Source organism: Vipera ursinii (assembly GCF_947247035.1).
Source record: "Vipera ursinii genome assembly, chromosome: Z".
NCBI classification, from domain to species: Eukaryota; Metazoa; Chordata; class Lepidosauria; order Squamata; family Viperidae; genus Vipera; species Vipera ursinii.
In genome coordinates, this window is record NC_139517.1 from 68,622,576 (window position 1) to 68,640,537 (window position 17,962).

The 17,962-nt window shown below is 44.6% G+C and overlaps 1 protein-coding gene across 1 annotated transcript in view; it reads right to left on the reverse strand.

Annotated features, from left to right (window-relative positions):
• POU6F2 (POU class 6 homeobox 2) overlaps positions 1-1,829 on the reverse strand; it is a gene marked incomplete at its 5' end in the record, with an annotated part of 410,237 nt that extends 408,408 nt beyond the window's left edge. The window contains one exon of the mRNA XM_083378293.1: positions 1,725-1,829. Coding sequence (XP_083234419.1) covers positions 1,725-1,829 — 105 coding nt within the window. The remainder of the gene's footprint in view (positions 1-1,724) is intronic.
• Positions 1,830-17,962: the final 16,133 nt, after the last annotated feature.

A 17,962-nucleotide genomic window follows, 5' to 3' on the forward strand; every position in this document is an offset into this window, starting at 1 on the left:
TATCATTTTGATATTTGTTATTTTTGTTTATACTGAAATTTGCACTTGATTGTAAATACTATTTACTATTTCTGAAATCAGTTCATGTTTCATAGATACATAAAGTAATTGCACTATACAGTACATGTTACATACAAATTTCTCAGTCCTGTCTGTTCAAATCTAGTTAAGTAGCAGTAACTCAAGCAGCTGTTCATACAGAAGCTATTTAATAATTGTGGCTCAGAAATATTGATCAATAATGCTTTAAAAATAACACTGCTTTTTAAGGAACTTGTGAATGAAAATGAGTTTTCTCAGTTTTCTCATTTCTCAGATCCCTGAAATGTTGCTGATTAAGCTAGTTTTTGAGAACAAGTATGATTCATATGAAGGATTTTAGTAAATATGATACTACATATTGTTTATCCCAACAACATTATTGAAGAAGCTGGTATTAACAAATCAGATGCACTGTAAGACTTTTCTCTTGGATGCTAACTTGTTTTGTAAATGATCTTAAAGATCTCTGTTTCTTTTCAATGCTGCTTCTCTATTTAGAAAACACAAAAATTCTATCATCACTTTAGCAGGCTTGATTGCAACACTTTTACGACACAACATGCAAACTTTTAAAAATTCAGAAGCACGTTTAGCTTGCACTGACATTGAGTCAGTCGTTAACGAGGCATGCTTGAGTTGTTTAAAAAAATGTTAACAAATATAAATGACGCCCGAGTCTGTCTCCCTATTGCCATCTCCCCTTTGCAGCAAGTCTCTCCTATTACTTAAGATTCTAATTTGGAGCCAAACAAACATACAACAATAGTTTTTATTATCATTTGATCTGATAAAGCAATACTAGGACAATACCATGTAGAAAACAGTGAAACATGGACACAAAGCAAACTTCTCAAGAAAGCATAAAAGCTGAAACGAAACATCAAGAGAAGGACTCACACTAACCCATTCGGAAGACAAAGACGGCAAAACGGAAAAGCTCTAAAAAGCAGCAGCTTGTGAGGCCTCTGGGAGATGTCCTTCTGGCATTTCAACACAACAGCCCCACACTAGCTTCACCTCCCTGCATACAGCAAAGGGGAAACTAAACAAAGCTGTTTATTAGAGCTGTTGTGCAGGATTGCATTAGGAAATTCGAACAGACCACCTGGACCTTTCAGATTGTGGCAGTGTGTTTAATTTGCAAGCTGCCCCTTCGCTGTTGCACTAGCAGCAGCAGCAACAGCAAGGGCTTTTATTTTACATTTACACAGCTGAAAATACACACCATTTGTCTTATCTAGAAAAAAACACACACAAATGCATAAGTTAAAAGGCTGCACATCCAAAGCTGATCCACAAAGAACAGAGAAAGGGGAAACTACCACTGTCCAGTTTAAGATTACAACCACTTTTTCACACTTCACTTTTCTCACTAGCATGTTTCTTCAACCAAAATACAAAGATGATGAAGTAGATAAATTTAGCTCAGGATGTTCCAAATGGGTATTCTTAAAAAAGTAAGACTTTCTAAAACTGGTTATGCCATATGCCTTTTATTGCCTCTCTACCTTTCCCTCCCTTCCCTTCAATACACACTTTATGTTTCATCTTTGCTGGTAGTTGAAGCAATAGACATAAAAATGGTCCTGTAAATATGAATTATGTGAATCATATGATTTTACTCTGGTGGGGTGGGCTGGGGTGGGAATGAAAAGAGAATTGAGAAATAGCTGATTCCATACCTGACCAATTACAGCTTGAAAAGTCCTCATGTCCTGCTGAGCTGCAAGATCACAATCCATCATATGTAGTCTTTGAAAAAGTGAATGGGGATTTCTGGCATGCATCTATCAATCAACTTCTTGACTCCCAACCATCACTAAAGCAAAGAGAAAGAGAAAAAGAAAGTCAAGCTGCTCCACCAAACAGCATGAAATCATCATATAACTTTCAGCATTCTCCAATACACTTTCATGCACTTTTACATAGCATATGAATCTTCTACTGATATAAAATAACATTGACAAATACTTAATAGCACATAAATAAGATGGGATCTCTACCCATTCAAGACAAAACACTTGCTATAATTTACAGCCTCGTGATTCTATAAATCTTTTAAGTTTGATAAGTTAAACTTTGGAATTATTCCTATATTTATATATCAGAAAAGTGAATTCCTTTATTTCCTATTGCTTTCTCTTCAGTTAAGAATCTCACAAAAATCCTAGAATTCATGCATTCAAAAACATAAAATATAAGGGTTCAAAATTTAGAGATCTTTTCTAATCATCATGGATAATGAGCTTAATGAACTATATCAGGAATTATATACAGACAATCTGAAGCACAGGTGCATGGAAACGCAACAGCATGCTAGGTTAGTCTAAAAGAACATTGTGATAAAGATCAGAAGAAAATCAATATGATGGATGGATAAAAGTATCAAGAGTCATGGAACATGAACTTCTTTGATCAAGAAACTTGGAAGAACAGTAACCCCCCCCCCACTCTATCTTACAAATTGTAACAATATTCCTGGGAAGATTGATGAAAACAAGCTGGTCAGAGTCCAACATATTTAGGTTATTAAATAAGAGATGAAAAAAGAGTTCTGTGTGTAAACTAGGAGAAATATATGAGGTGCACATGAGTGTGTATGTAGAATATAATAGCTTCTCTATTCTATAGCTTGTTATTTTATGTTACTGCTTTTTACTACTACTTTACTATCTTCTTCCACACTGGGAAATTCTCTGGAATCAAGGAACTACAAGGGAACATTTGGTATTTGATGACTAATTTTGATATCTTCCTCTGCTTATGTTAAATGAGAATATCTTATTGAACAGCACTATGTATCACACATAAATGGAAGTGAGAAGTGTATTAAAAAGGCAAAATTATCCAAGCTTGATTCAGTAGACCAATGCAATTGTACTATATTTTGTTATGTTCAGCAGTGATCCTAATCACCAGGAAGAAAGATTTTGTGTATTGGGAGGGGATAAGTTCTCTGTGTATTCTTCTTCCCAAATTTCCCATTTTTCCAGAACAACAAATTTGAAGAGTAGATTAGTTTGAGAGATTATGGGCTAATATAAAATCACCAAAGAGCTTCCGCCTTAACTACTACATTTCATTGACTGTCATTATAATAATGAGATTAATGATTTATATTTTTACATAAATATAGGTCCTGGGGGGGGACTCTTTATTTGCCTTTAAGCTGTGCTTAAATTTCTACACACACACTTGAGAGCTATCAATGTTATACAGTTCCAAAACATATTTCTAAAATACAATATAAAGTAAGTGAGATAAGAATAGCCCACAGGTCTGCAACCCGCGGCTCCGGAGCTGCATGCAGCTCTTTCAGCCGTCTCCTGCGGCTCCCAGTCCTCTGCCATGTGCAGTCCAAAAAAAAAAAGTGGGACTAAAAAAGGTCAACCAATCAATTCAAATATGCAGGGTAGGTGCATATCTCGCCTTGGCTCCACTCTTCAGTCAAACCCTGTCCTGTGCATGCGTGCATGTAAGTGCATGTGCACACATTTTTTGTGGCTCCCAGTTTTTCCTTTTGTGAGGGAACCGGTTCCGAGTGGCTCTTTCACTGTTTCAGGTTGCTGACCCCTGGAATAGCCCAAAAGCTAACCAGCTCCTTCCATCTGTTTTTTCTAATGAAAAGTTTATAGAATTTGTGGATATAGATATTTCCTTATGGTATCCAGGCATTCAACCAGAGTTAATATTAATTCAAAGGCAGCCACCCAAAATATCCAAAAAGTGACACCAAAAGTTTGAGTGAAAAGAGGAGCTGGTCTAAAAGGTGAGAGAAAGTAAACTAAAACATGGAATCCTATCAACGAATGTCCTAGCTCTTATTTTAAACATTGCCTATTTGCAGAATCAAAACTTATTCATATGTGGGGAGGGTTTAAATGCATAGTATAGTTTGCTTTTAAAAAATAATATACTCAAAAAAATGAGAGGGGACTAGTTAGAACTGCAACATAGAGACTGTTGAAAGAAAAATCTTCATCAGGGTCAAGTCCAAGCCGCAAATAAACAAATTGAAGGCTGCTTTAGACAGAAGGTTCTAGTTTATTGAGCTGCAGAACCAGACAGAAATATGACTCTGGGGTAGCTGAGCACATGGAGCTGGGAATGGTGGGTTTTTATACCTTCTTGGGTTTTTGTGTTTGGAATTTTGACCTGAGGTTCAGTGTGCCCTTTTGGTATTCTGATGGGTCCTAAAGATCATGCCCTGTTTCCCTGGGGCTGGGGCTGATGGCTATGTCCTGTGTTGGATTTTTTGGGTAAGGAGTTGCTGGTTCTAATTCTACCATTCTGCTATTGTTAGCTATCAGCTTTGCTGCAAGGGATTTCAAAACATTTTGTCTTAAATGGGCTTCTGTCTGCTAGTATTTGCTAATGAATGGGGCCTCTGAATGGGGCCTTTCTGAATGGGATTATCACATCTGCATTTCTACAGAGCTGGCCTGCTTATTTTATGCTTGGGGCTATTAAGAAAAATTAGGGCTGCTTTTCTACCTTTAGGATCCTTTGGGGAAATGTAATATTCTTCCTTTTAAATATTTCCCAAAATATTTCCTTCACTGGGGGGAGGGCTTCCAACAAGACTTTATTATTTCCTGATGATAATTTCCTTAATGGTTGTTTTTTGGGCTCACAAATTATGTATCATTTATTACTCATTTATTACTTTCCTCTGCAAAAGAGCAGGATAAAAATGCAGGTTTCAAGACACTGTCATAAGAATGTAGCTGTTTATTTTTCTACTCAGTTTGATCTTTTTTTAAAAAAACACAAATGAACAGAGAATTAAATGTGTATGCTTTATTTTTACTTTTTAACAGCACATGAAAGAGAAGCTTTAGCTTACACCACTGTTTTCAAACCTGGCTACCTTAAGAGGCATGTGGTTCAACTCCCAGAATTCAATGACCAGTATGCTGGTTGAGGAATTCTGAAAGCTGAAGTTCACAAATCTTAAAGTTGCCAAATTTGAAAAATACTGATTAGACAAACTGGCCTTTCCCTTCCAAGATCAGCCTTTTTACATCAACAGTACACTAGGGGGACTACTCCACTTTCTTTAGAGATGGAAACATAAGGATGTTGGAACAAGCTGTGCTCCTCTCAGAAAGGCAGCTGTTTTTCCCCCATTCAAGTAAGTTACATGCATACAGCATAAACAGCCTTGAATGTGTGTGCCAAGATGCTCATATTTGAGTAGTGGGGTTTTTCCCCCCACAATTATCTGAGAAAGATTACTAGGAGACTCGAAATTATGTGGTAAAGAAAGAGCTAGTCAATTTTCAGGCTATTATATTTGATTCCTTTTTAATTTACTTTAGTTCATGTCTAAGTACATTTTTTTTCAGTTGCTTTCTCTCTGAAATGTTTTTTTCTTCCTAAAGGAATTTGATTTTGATAGGTACCTGGTAGGCAGAAATTCAACAAGTCAAGTATTTCCTGGCATATAGGCAGTTGCTTCACTTGGTGATTTTTTGCCTGTCATAGCATTCCCTGAGATATAATTTAGCCATTTAGGTACATGCTTTGTCCTCTAACCAGGATAGTTTTTTTAAGTACCATTCCAGAGACACAGCAATATAATTCAGACTGCAACAAGAACTTCTTTGTAAATAATGCATTATTTTAATAATCTATATATATATATTACTAAAACTATCCTATCGGTCTGTTTGTCTGTTTTTTTCAAATAGCGAATATAGTGCATCATATGGCAACAATTTTCGAATCAAGATACTTCAAATGTGCTAAATTAAAGAATGCATAGAAATCTGGGACTTGTTACTCCCATGAAATTGAAATATTAACGATCTTCAGATCCATTGTGTTTACAAACTTCTGGCTATTGTAGCACCTCCACATTCAGCTGCAATGACATGATCAAGATTTCCAATACTTCCTGCTAGCTTCCCAAGAAAAGTAAATGGGGAATCAGGCATGATGTCTGTTGTGTACTGGGTTCTTGTCTTGAAGGAAGAGACAAGGCGAGTGTGTTCAGGCAGGAATGTGCTTTTATTGAAGGGCAGGAACTGAACTGAGAAAACAGGGCTGCGGTGCAGCTATTGTTACACTGGCCTCTAGATGGCAGCCAATAGGTTTAAAGCAACCTATTGCTGCCCTAGACGCAGCCAATGGCAGCTCTGGAGATGGGTTGTCTGAGGAGCTGGGAGCCGTTAGCCAGCTTCTAGCTTAAGCAAACTTCCAGCATTCAAACCCACATGGTACACTCAGTAAAACAAGACGTTACACCCCTCCCCTCTAGAATGTACACACATTATAATAACAAAAGTATAAAAATAAAATACAGCAAATTACAGAATTTGCAATGGTACAAAATAGCAGTAGGCATAAGTACAGTAGTGTTCAAGTGTATTTGCTAATACAGAGATTTTCCTGAGCAGGCAGCCATTACAGTAATCACACAACATTACAAGTACAATTATTTAAGGACAAAATCCTGTAAATAAGCTGGAGGCTTACGAAGCCTTGCAGATCTCCTGGGGCTCCCAGGCAACTCCTGGTCTACCAGCTTGCCCGCCGGGCTGGGTAGACCAGGACTCTTGAGTCCATGAGAGTCAGGCTGACTCGAGTCCCTCTGGCCGGCCATTCCAGGTCGGCCCAAGCCAAAGTCCATTGTTGGAGCAGAGTTAGCACAGCGGCTGTATTGTTCGGGTTGACTTTCCCCATCGAGGGACCCATGTTGCACTCCCGGGCTTTGCCCATCTACGACCACCTCCCTGTTGCTCTGACTGCTAGGGTCCTCAGAGTATGTGAATTGTCCCACTTGGCTGCTGGTTTCTGGCTCTAGGAGCAAGCTTGTGACGAGGTCCTCGCTTTGTGGCCATTCTGGGAACCACTTCCGCAGCTGATCAATATGACAGCAAACGACTCGCCCACCATCCAGAGTCACTTCATATGAGAGAAGGCCTGAGATTTTAACGATTTTGCCTGGCACCCACAAGTTCCCATGCCCATAGTTCTGGGCCCACACCCCATCACCCACTTGCAACCCCCTCGGAGGCCTTGGGCGAGAGGCGTCTGCTGCCACTCGATCTGGGTGCAGCCTGTCTAGTTTAGTGCTGAGTGTTCTTCCCCGGGCTCTTGCCTGTTGCTGTGCAAGGCATAGTATGCTGGCAAAGCAAAAAATCAGCTAGCCTGTGATGCCAATCCCCAATCACTATGTGCTTCAGTGATTCCTTTATAGTGTGCACTATCCGATCGGCCTGCCCATTACTTGAAGGCTGAAATGGAGCCAATGTAGCATGCCTAATGAGGTTAGTCCTCAAGAAGGCTTCAAACTCTGCTGCTGTGAACTGGGACCCATTATCAGACACAATGACGTCCAGCAGCACGTGTGTTGCAAATAGTTTCCTAAGCACCTGGATGGTCCTAGCAGTAGTCATACTTGTGATTGGAATAACTTCCAGCCATTTAGAGTGGCTGTTGACCACTATAAAAAATAGCTGTCCCTGAAAGGGCCCAGCAAAGTCAATGTGAATCCTCGACCAAGGAGTGTGTGTCTCCTCCCATCTGTGGACAGGAGTGTGTGGAATTTCAGGCCTGGACTGTTGACACATGTAACACCCATGTACTTGAGCCTCGATAGCCTTATCTAACCCAGGCCACCATAGGTAGCTTCATGCCAATGCCTTCATCTGGACAATGCCCAGATGTCCCTCATGTAGTGATCGCAGCACCATGTCTCTTAATGAAGTGGGGACAATAGAATACAACCCTTGTGAGCTGAAATCCCTAATAAGCAGGCATATACATAGAATGAAGGCTACTGCTAAGCTTGTAAGCCGCCCTGAGTCTTCGGAGAAGGGCGGGATATAAATGGAATAAAAATAAAAATAAATAAATGTCTATGTGTGAAGTAGCTCTGGAACTTGGGTCCTGGACTGTTTTCCAGCCACCCTGGATACCACCCTGCTTAAAACCTTGTCTGCAGCAGTTTCTGTAGCCACATCCCTAGCCTGGAGGGGAAACTCAGGCAAATCCTGAATAGACAAAATGTGAGCTGCTGGAGCTGGAGCTGGCTCGATGTGTGGCAATGGCAACCGGCTGCGGCCATCTGCATGGCCCATGTCTTTGCTGGGTTTGTGAACCAGCCTGAAGCTGTAGGCTGACAAAAAATGGACCATCTTAACATTCTAGGGGACAAGATACAGGGTATCTGTAGTGAATAACTCCAATAGTGGCTTATGTTCTGTAAAACCGTGAATTCCCTACCATACAAGTAATGGAATTTCTTCACCCTGGCCACAATGGTCAAGGCCTCTTTGTCAATTTGCGCATAATTGCACTCAGCAGAGGACAATGTCCTAGAGTAATAAGCAATTGGGACTTGAGTCCCATCACTCTCCAAATGACTTAAAACAGCCCCAACCCTATAAGGGGATGCATCACATGCAAGGCACACCAGCAATGACTCTTTAAAGTGAGTGAGCACTGAATTGGAGGACAGTAGTGACTTTACTGCCTTAAAACTGCTTTAATGGACCTTGGTCCATTTCCATGGGGTGTTTTTATCCAGGAGCCAGTGTAACGGCTCTGCCACTGTGGCCTTGTTAGGAAGAAATGCATAGTAAAAATTTAGGAGGCCCAGGAATGCCTGAAGCTCTCCTTTTGTCTTGGGGCTAGGTGCCAGCTGAATGGCATTCAGCTTGGACACCCAGCAGGGTGGATGCTATTGGCATTGATTCAGAAACCCAGGAACTCAGTTGAGGGGACCCCATACTACATTTGTTTTTCTTAAGTTTAAGGCCCACTTCGCAGAACCGTTGAAGGACGGCTTTTAGCCTCCTTGCAAGCACCTTAGTGGACTCACCGGGGATGAGCACATCATCGAAGTAGGGGCAGACCCCCAGAATGCCCTTGAGCGAATGCTCCATAATGCTTTGAAAAATGCCAGGAGCTACACTAACCCCAAATTGGAGGCACTTTACTTTAAAAGCCCCTGTGTGTGTTACAATTGTCTGTGCAGCGGCTGTGGCCTCGTCCACAGGTAGCTGTTGATAGGCCTGTGCCAAATCTAACTTTGCGAAGACTGTACCCCCTTGCAGTGATGCCAGGATGTGGCTCACAACTGGCACTGGGTACGTGTGCTGCTTGAGTGCCCAATTAATCGTGCACTTGTAATAAGTGCAAATCCTGACCTTTCCATTGGCTTTTAGTGGTGTGACAATTGGGGTTTCCCATTCACCCCCATCTACGGGCTGTAGTACCCCCTGTTCAACTAGCTTGTCCAATTCAGCATCTCTCTTGTGTTTAAGAGCAAATAGGACTCTGCGGGGTTTGATCCTGATAGGCATTACAGCAAGATCAAGTTTAAAGGCTATCGGAGGGCCCGTGTACGTTCCAAGGCTTGTGTCAAAAACATTTGCGAACTCCTTGCATACTGACGCTAAGTTCACGACTTGTGTCCGGTTGATTCTGGTGATCTGGATGCCTAATGCATCAAACTAATTAAGTCCTATCAGGCTCGTTCACTGACCCTCTACTACAATAACATTCAGAGGCCCTGAAACTCCTTGAATTTGATGGCCAGTCTGGCCTCGCCTTTGACGGCAACTCGAGCATTCTGAAAATCGATCAGGTTGATGTCGGATGGCCTAAGCTTGGCCCACCTCTTGCTGCGGTTGCAGACGAACCAGAATGTATCGAGTGAACTGATGGACATGGCTGACCCAGTGTCCAGTTTCATCCTTTAAGGGACACCTGCAGCTCGATCTGAAGTCAAAATTTTGGCTTAATGGGGCAGTGAGCTCCCGTGTGCCAAACGCTCTGGCAGCTGGAGCAAAACCCTACACTAAATTGTCTCTGGGCCCCAGTACCCCTCCTGATCGGAATGTCCGATTGGCGGTCCGATTGGCGGTCCCTGTGGCAACCTCTGCAGACTGAAGTGATGTGGCCAGTCTTCCCACAGGCCCAACACGTGGCTGTCCAGAACCTGCAGTCCATTCATTGGTGGCGGCTGCCACAACCCGGACATCAAGAGAAGGGACTTGCCTTGTAAGTAGTCCCTTGTTGTTGGTTGCTTCGCCGATTGTTGGTCGTTGTGCCGTTGAAACTTGTCCACTTCATGGCTGCTGTCGGAGTCTTCTACATGTTCGGCATCCTCGTGGTGGATGGCCTCCTCATGCCGTGCACTTTTGGCGGGCCGCATGGCTTTCATGGCCCCGGCAGCGAAGAGCTTCTGTTGCAGCTCTCTGTTCCGAAGGCCACAGACAAGCTGGTCTCAAAGCCTCTCTTCTAAATTGGTGAACTAGCACAGGCGTGAACCTTGCCTCAAGGCTGTGATGAATTCGGAAGCTGTTTCATCCGGTTGCTGAACCCTCTGTTCGAATGCGTGCCTCCAAGCTATTACTGAAAGCTTGGGCTGGAAATGGTCGCCAAGCTGTTTCTTCAAGTCCGTGAATGTTACAGACTCCAGCTGTGTTGGAGCGACCTAATTCTCCGCGATGTCGAATTTTGCTGCGCCACAAATGCACAGGAGCGTTGCGGCCTTCAGGCCGTCTTCGGCAACTTGATTGGCGCGGAGATAGTTCTCGACCCTGGAAATGTATGAAGACCATCTTTCTGGGTGAGTTACATCAAATTCTTCCAGCTTTCTGACCTTCGCCATCTCGAGAAGTCTTCATGGCTGGGCTTGTTGTCTTCTTGTCCTGCTCCTCTGTAGGCCCAGGGACTGGTCTGCAGGGCTCATGGTTGCTAGCATGGCTGTGCTAGGCCAACTGAGGGGGGGGAATGCTTTCCCTGCCAGGCACTTGCTGGCCTCACCCCCTAGTGACTCTCAGCTCTTTGGGAGTAGCAAGATCCCACCTTCGTCGCCAGTGTTGTGTAATGGGTTCTTTCTTTGAAGGAAGAGACGAGGTGAGTGAGTTCAGGCAGGAACATGCTTTTATTGAAGAGCAGGAACTGAACTGAAAAAACAGGGCTGTGATGCAACTATTTATACACTGGCCTCTAGGTGGAAGCCAATAGGTTTAAAGCAACCTATTGCTGCCCTAGAGGCAGCCAATGGCAGCTCCGGAGATGGGTTGTCTGAGGAGCTGGGAGCCATTACCCATCTTCTAGCTTAAGCAACCTTCCAGCATTCAAACCCACGTGATACACTCAGTAAAACAAGGCCCAATATATTACAATGTCGGAAATCATTCCCTGTGTCATTGCTTTTTCATTGCTTTTTTTTTTACCTACCATGTCATTCTGTTTATTTGGGTAAGGGAATATATCTGATATGACAACCTAATGGGTCTTGGGTCATCTACTTGCATCTAATTATATCCTATTTTTGCAGGTGTTTTAATTTTACTTCCAAAAACTAAAATCAGAACCGATTTTCAATTCTTAAGCAGATATGGAAAAATGATAAAAGGGGATCTGTAACCTTTGTATAATAATCAGTACATAGTACACAGTGCTTTAAAATCTGGCTAAGAAATACATTTCAAAATTCTAAAATAGGTTAATTTAGAATTTTCCCTCCACAATAATTAATCCTACGTTTGTATGTATATCTTCAAGTTATACTTTATCATGCAGTTTTCTTGGCAAGAAAACTTGGCAAGATTTTCAGAAATGGTTTGCCATTGCCTTTTTCCTATGATTGAAAAAAAAGTGGCTGGTCCAAAGTCACTTAGCTGCTTTTGAATATGTACACCAAACTGGCTCTCAATGATAACATAGCCAATAATAATTGAACCAGGATAAAATAAGTTTTTACCTGCCTATCAATGCTGCAACTTCATTTGTGGTTGCCACAGTTGCGGGGGGGGGGGGGAGATGTGTGCTTTAGAAGTTAGACAAAACAATAAATTGTCCTGTGGGAACCAAGGTCATTGCTGGTGGGGTTTTGGTGGGTTGTGCTTTCCATTAGAAAGCCCACCAAAGTAGTTTATTGGGGAATGTGATTAGTGACATGTTATTGGGGTGGGAAGTTCAACTTTATAACTTTGTAGCCTTTGGGAGGGAACTTCAGTCTTGATTTCACTTTTGATCATGTCAATACTTTGTGGCCAATAAACATGTTCTTTAAGGAAACTTCTTGCCTTGGAGTTCTGTTGTTACTGGTCTCATCTATCGGAACCATGACATTAAACCAAGACTCCAATTCATTTTAAAGTGTGGGGTCCTGAGCCCTGGTCGCCTACCCAAACTTTAGGAAGGATGACAAGGACTCTGATATGTATTCATCAGTTTATTGTAATAAGTGTTCACATGTTAATGACATTATTAATTAGTTATGTTTCATCAAGTTGGAAATGGTTTCAGAACGCTTCGTGAGGTAAATCTCCCTTGACAGTTCAGCACGCGGCAATTTGACAGCTGTCAAATTGCCGGCAGCTAACACGCAGGCGCAAGGTTGACAGCTCCACACGCGGACCCGAGCTGTCAGAAACCAATGCAGATGATTGGCCCAGCCGACGAGCGGGAAAGCAGCGGGTCCAGGGATTGGCAGAACCAACAACCAGCGGGCTATATAAGGGAGCTGTAACCCCACTGTTTTTGCCTTGGTGTACCTCAATAAACCTAGAAGCTGAACCTGCTGTCTCCGCGTAATTCCTATCCCCTATCTTCCACTGGCGACAAAGGTGGGATAGAAGACCTCACCGACGTGGGCGCCATCCACCGGCGATTCGAAAAGCTCCAAAGCCGAAAAACTGACAACAAGGAAGGGGCAAGACCCAAGAACATCAAGCGAGAGCCCCGAGTCACTTGTGCCAGCTGCGGAGGAAACCACATCAGATCCTCCTGCAGATTTAGAAATGCCCGATGCCACAACTGTGGAAAGTCGGGGCACATCAAAACAGCATGCAGAAGCCGCAACCGTGGGGAGCTACACGAAGTGGAAACAACGTCCCCAGGTATGACACCCCGGAGCAGGGAAAAAAGCAGGCCCCCCAGCCACCTAGTACAGGCTATTAACAAAATGGCAGGAGGGGGGAGCAGCCACAAGCTAACCCCTAAAGTAAAAATTAAAGCCAAACTACAAGGGGTACCTTGTGAACTAGAGGTTGACTCCAGCTCAGCCGTCACCCTCATCTCAGGGCAAACCTTCAAGGAAATTTGCCGGAAAAACAGGAGGCAAATTCCCTTAAAACCTCCCCAGGTGACCCTAGCGGACTACCAGAAGTCCCCAATACCCCTGAAGGGCCAAGCGAAAATTCTAGTGGAATTTTAAAAATTCCGAGGACCCCTCAAGGTCCTAGTGACCCAAGAGAACAGGTCAAACCTAATCGGCCTAGACTGGTTCAGGGCACTTGGCATACAACTAACGGGCATCAACAGGGTACAGGCCGCAAGCCTCGAAGACGTCTGCAAACAATTCGCAGATGTCTTTGACGGTTCCCTAGGAACTTACACAGGGCCCCCCATCACCCTTAAGCTAAGGCCAGACGTACCTCCCATCAGAATCCGAGCCCGAAGGGTCCCGTTCGCCCTCAAACAAAAAAATTGAGGACGAGCTGGACCGCCTCGTCAAAATAGGAGTCCTAGAACCCACCGACGGTGGGACCTGGGAAACCCCTATAGTAACACCTATAAAACCTAACGGCCAAATTCGTTTATGTGCCGATTATAAAGCTACTCTAAACCGGGCACTTAACGCACATGCTTACCCGGTCCCTGCGGTAAAAGACGTCCTCTCTTCGATCAGGTCCGGAGCCATCTTTGCCAAACTTGATTTGGCGCAAGCGTATTTGCAGCTTCCAGTAACTCCTGAAACCGCAGATGCGCAAACGATTGTAACTCACCGCGGGGCTTTTAAAGTCAAACGCTTACAATTTGGCATTTCGGCAGCCCCAGGAATCTTCCAAGAAGTAATGGAAAAAACTTTAAAAGGGATTCCTGGTGTATGCCCCTATTTTGATGATGCCCTAATCGCAGGCGAAAACAAAGAAAATTTAGCAGAGCGCCTGTCAGCTGTTCTGTCAAGATTCAGAACAGCAGGTCTCAAACTTCACAAACAAAAATGCCAGATTGGAGTCCCCTCAACAGAATTTTTAGGCTACAAAATAGATGCCCACAGGGTGCACCCCACCGACGCAAAAATCAAAGCTATCAAAGCAGCCCCAACACCAAAAAATAAGCAAGAGTTACAAGCGTTCTTAGGACTCTTGAACTTTTATCATGCATTTTTACTACATAAGGCTACTCTAGCCGAACCGTTGCACCGCCTCTTAGATAAGGGACGCCCCTGGCTCTGGACATTGGAACACGATGCCAGTTTCAACAAACTCAAAAACGCCCTGTGCCACAGTTCTACAGTTACATTATTCAGGGAAGACCTGCCCCTCTGCATCGCCTGCGATGCATCTCCATACGGTATTGGAGCAGTATTAAGTCATCTTTTTGACTCTGGAGAACAAAAACCTATAGCATTCTATTCGAGGACCCTAACAAAGGCAGAAAGAAATTATGCCCAAATTGATAGAGAGGCCCTAGCCATCATTGCGGGGGTTAAAAAGTTCCACGACTACCTATACGGTAGAACGTTTACCATATTCACCGATCACAAGCCCCTTCTGGGCATATTCATGTGGAACAAACTAACCCCGCAAATACTTTCACCCAGAACACTACGTTGGTCAACCTTCTTGTCAGCTTATTCATTCCAATTAATCCATAAACCGGGAAAAGAATTAGGACACGCTGACAGGCTCAGCAGACTTCCCCTGCCTGAATCTGACCCAGACCCAGCTCCAGCTGGGCGTATTCTGGCGATTTCAGAACTCCCAGATACCCCCCTGACAGCTAAGGACATTTCCGCAGCTACAGCCACTGACAGAATATGCAGCCGAATATATCAATGGGTCTCTGCAGGTTGGCCAACCTCGTGCCCAGGGGAGGAATTTAAACCATACTATGCTAGATGACACGAACTTTCAGCACACCTAGGGTGCCTTCTATGGGGAAACAGGGTGGTAGTTCCCCAAAAGCACAGAGAAAAAACATTAATAACACTTCATGAGGGCCACCCAGGGATCGTAAAAATGAAAGCCCTAGCGAGAAGCTATGTATGGTGGCCGGACATAGATAGCAACATAGAAAATTATGTCGCAGGCTGTTACCCTTGCCAACTAACAAGATCAGCCCCACCTCAAAACACTCCACACAGATGGGAGGCAACAAAGAACCCATGGTCAAGGGTCCATCTGGACTTCGCCGGACCATTCCAGGGGCAAACATTCCTTATAGCTGTAGATAGTTTCTCAAAATGGCTCGAAATTGCCCCAGTCCACAGCCCCACCACTACCAACACAATTCAGGCTTTACGGGGTTTTTTTGCTACACACGGCCTCCCTGACACCCTTGTCACTGACAATGGACCCCAATTTACATCCCGCAAATTTCAGATATTCACGAGGGGCAACTCTATTAAACACGTTACATCAGCTCCCTTCCACCCCTCCTCCAACGGGATGGCTGAAGTCATGGTGAGAACCACCAAAGACGCCCTCAGAAAAATTGTACAAGGCAACTGGCATCGCAGACTCTCCCAATACCTTCTCGCCCAGCACACCACACCATGCACCACCACCGGAAAATCACCAGCGGAACTTCGATGGGGACAAAGACTGATCACCCGGTTGGATAGAATGCACCCAGACAGAGGCAACATTGAAAGCGAACATCCCCTCCCATCGAGAACTTTTTCCATTGGCCAAACCATATGGGCCCGTAACTATGCATCAGGACCAAAATGGCTGCAAGGCACCATAATCGACCAAACAGGGCCACTTTCATACATTATACAGACTCAATTCAATGAACACATCCGCAGACACTTAGATCAGTTGCGGAACCGACAACCCCAAAATATTCCACCACCAACCCCGCCCCGCACATCATCCCCCCAAATAACAACCGAAACCCGTCAAATTCCCACATTCTACCAACCAGCACCAGGGGAAGGGGAACAAGAGAACGACGGAACCCCAAGACGCTCCAGCCGAAGGAGACAACCACCAACGTATTTGCGAGACTACGAATGGGGGGGCAAAACACAGCAACAGAGGGAGAGGAATGGCACCAGTTCGGGGGAGGGGTAAGGGGTGATATGTATTCATCAGTTTATTGTAATAAGTGTTCACATGTTAATGACATTAATTAGTTATGTTTCATCAAATTGGAAATGGTTTCAGAACGCTTCGTGAGGTAAATCTCCCTTGACAGTTCAGCACGCGGCAATTTGACAGCTGTCAAATTGCCGGCAGCTAACACGCAGGCGCAAGGTTGACAGCTCCACATGCGGACCCGAGCTGTCAGAAACCAACGCAGACGATTGGCCCAGCCGACGGGCGGGAAAGCAGCGGGTCCAGGGATTGGCAGAACCAACAACCAGCGGGCTATATAAGGGAGCTGTAACCCCACTGTTTTTGCCTTGGTGTACCTCAATAAACCTAGAAGCTGAACCTGCTGTCTCCGCATAATTCCTATCCCCTATCTTCCAGACTCAGGGAAGACATCAAGATGGAAAAGAAGGGGGAATCGGCTGCTGGCCTCGGCTCAATAGTGACAGATGAAATGCAGGCTACAGCTCAGGCAGACAGTGCAGCCCCTGCAGCCGGAGCAAGACTGAAAGCCCATGAGATCCTACCAGAGAGGTTGATGCAGCAGGAAGGAGCACTGACTCTCAGAGGGGCTTGGTGATCGGATGCTGCCCTGCTGCAGAGAAGCACCATTAAGGTAACAGAAGCCAAATTCCCATTAATCTCGTCCCTTGGATCTCATTCGCCAATGCTGAGAAAGGCAAAGTGGCCGGCTGCTTGGGATGAATCAGGGGAATGGAGATACCTGACTGCCATCCACACTGTCAAACAATTGAGGGAGAAGTTTGATCAACTCAAGATAGGGGAAGTAGAGCGAATTATCCACCAGGTGATCTCCAGTGGACAAGAGGACAGGCATCCCCAAGACTGTCCACCGCCATGGCGAAGCCCCAGTCCCATAGGAATGGCTCGTGCTGCCTCCCCGTTGCTAGACCAGCTTTGACATCAAGCCTGGTGCACTGGTGGAGCCCTGACCATCATCGGCGCTCTGCCAGTCCTGGCCATTATTGACACCATGCCAACCCTGACCAATATCAATGCCATGCCAGCCCTGACTATTATCAACGCCATGCCAGCCCTGACCATTATCAATGCCCTGCCAGCCCAGGACTCCAGCAAGGGGTTCTCCAGGGATGGGCCCTACTGCAACCCTAGCACCACTAGCCAGGCATACAGCAAGCTTACTGGGGGCAGTGACCTGTGGACTCACCCCCAATCAAGCCCACAGTTGATGGGGATCCTGAGAAGCTGCCATTTTTCCTGAATCAAGTGTGGGCTCACATGAATTGTTATGTCCATGCTTACCCAGACAGGGCCAGAATGGTTGACACTGTGGCAACGAACTTAGAAGGGGAAGCAACTGAGTGGGTGACTGGCCTGCATGATGAGCAGGCACCACAGCTATGGGACATCAATCTATTTATGCATGGGCTGAGAGCCAGATTTGAAAACGAATCCCAAGCTCAACAGGCTGAAAAGGACATCCACGATTTGAAGCAGAGGGGCTGGCCAGCAAAAGAATATGTAAGGGAATTCCAAAAGGTGGCTGGATGGATCAGGCAGTGGCCTGAAGGATCACTAATCTACCACTTCAAGGTTGGTTTGGACCATGATTTATTCCAAGCATGTACCTACAGAGGGATTTCTAACCGACTTCATGAATGGTATCGCCTGGCTATACTTAAGAATCAAACTGAACTGCTACCAAAGATCTATTGCATCAGAATCCAGACCAAGGCAGGACCAAGAGAAATGTCGGGCGCCCCAGCAGTCTCCACCTGACTGGGCCACTGGGTTCCCTAAAGAACCTGCTGGACCCGCAATCAAATGTTTAGATGTGGACAACTTGGACACCGAGCAGCTGA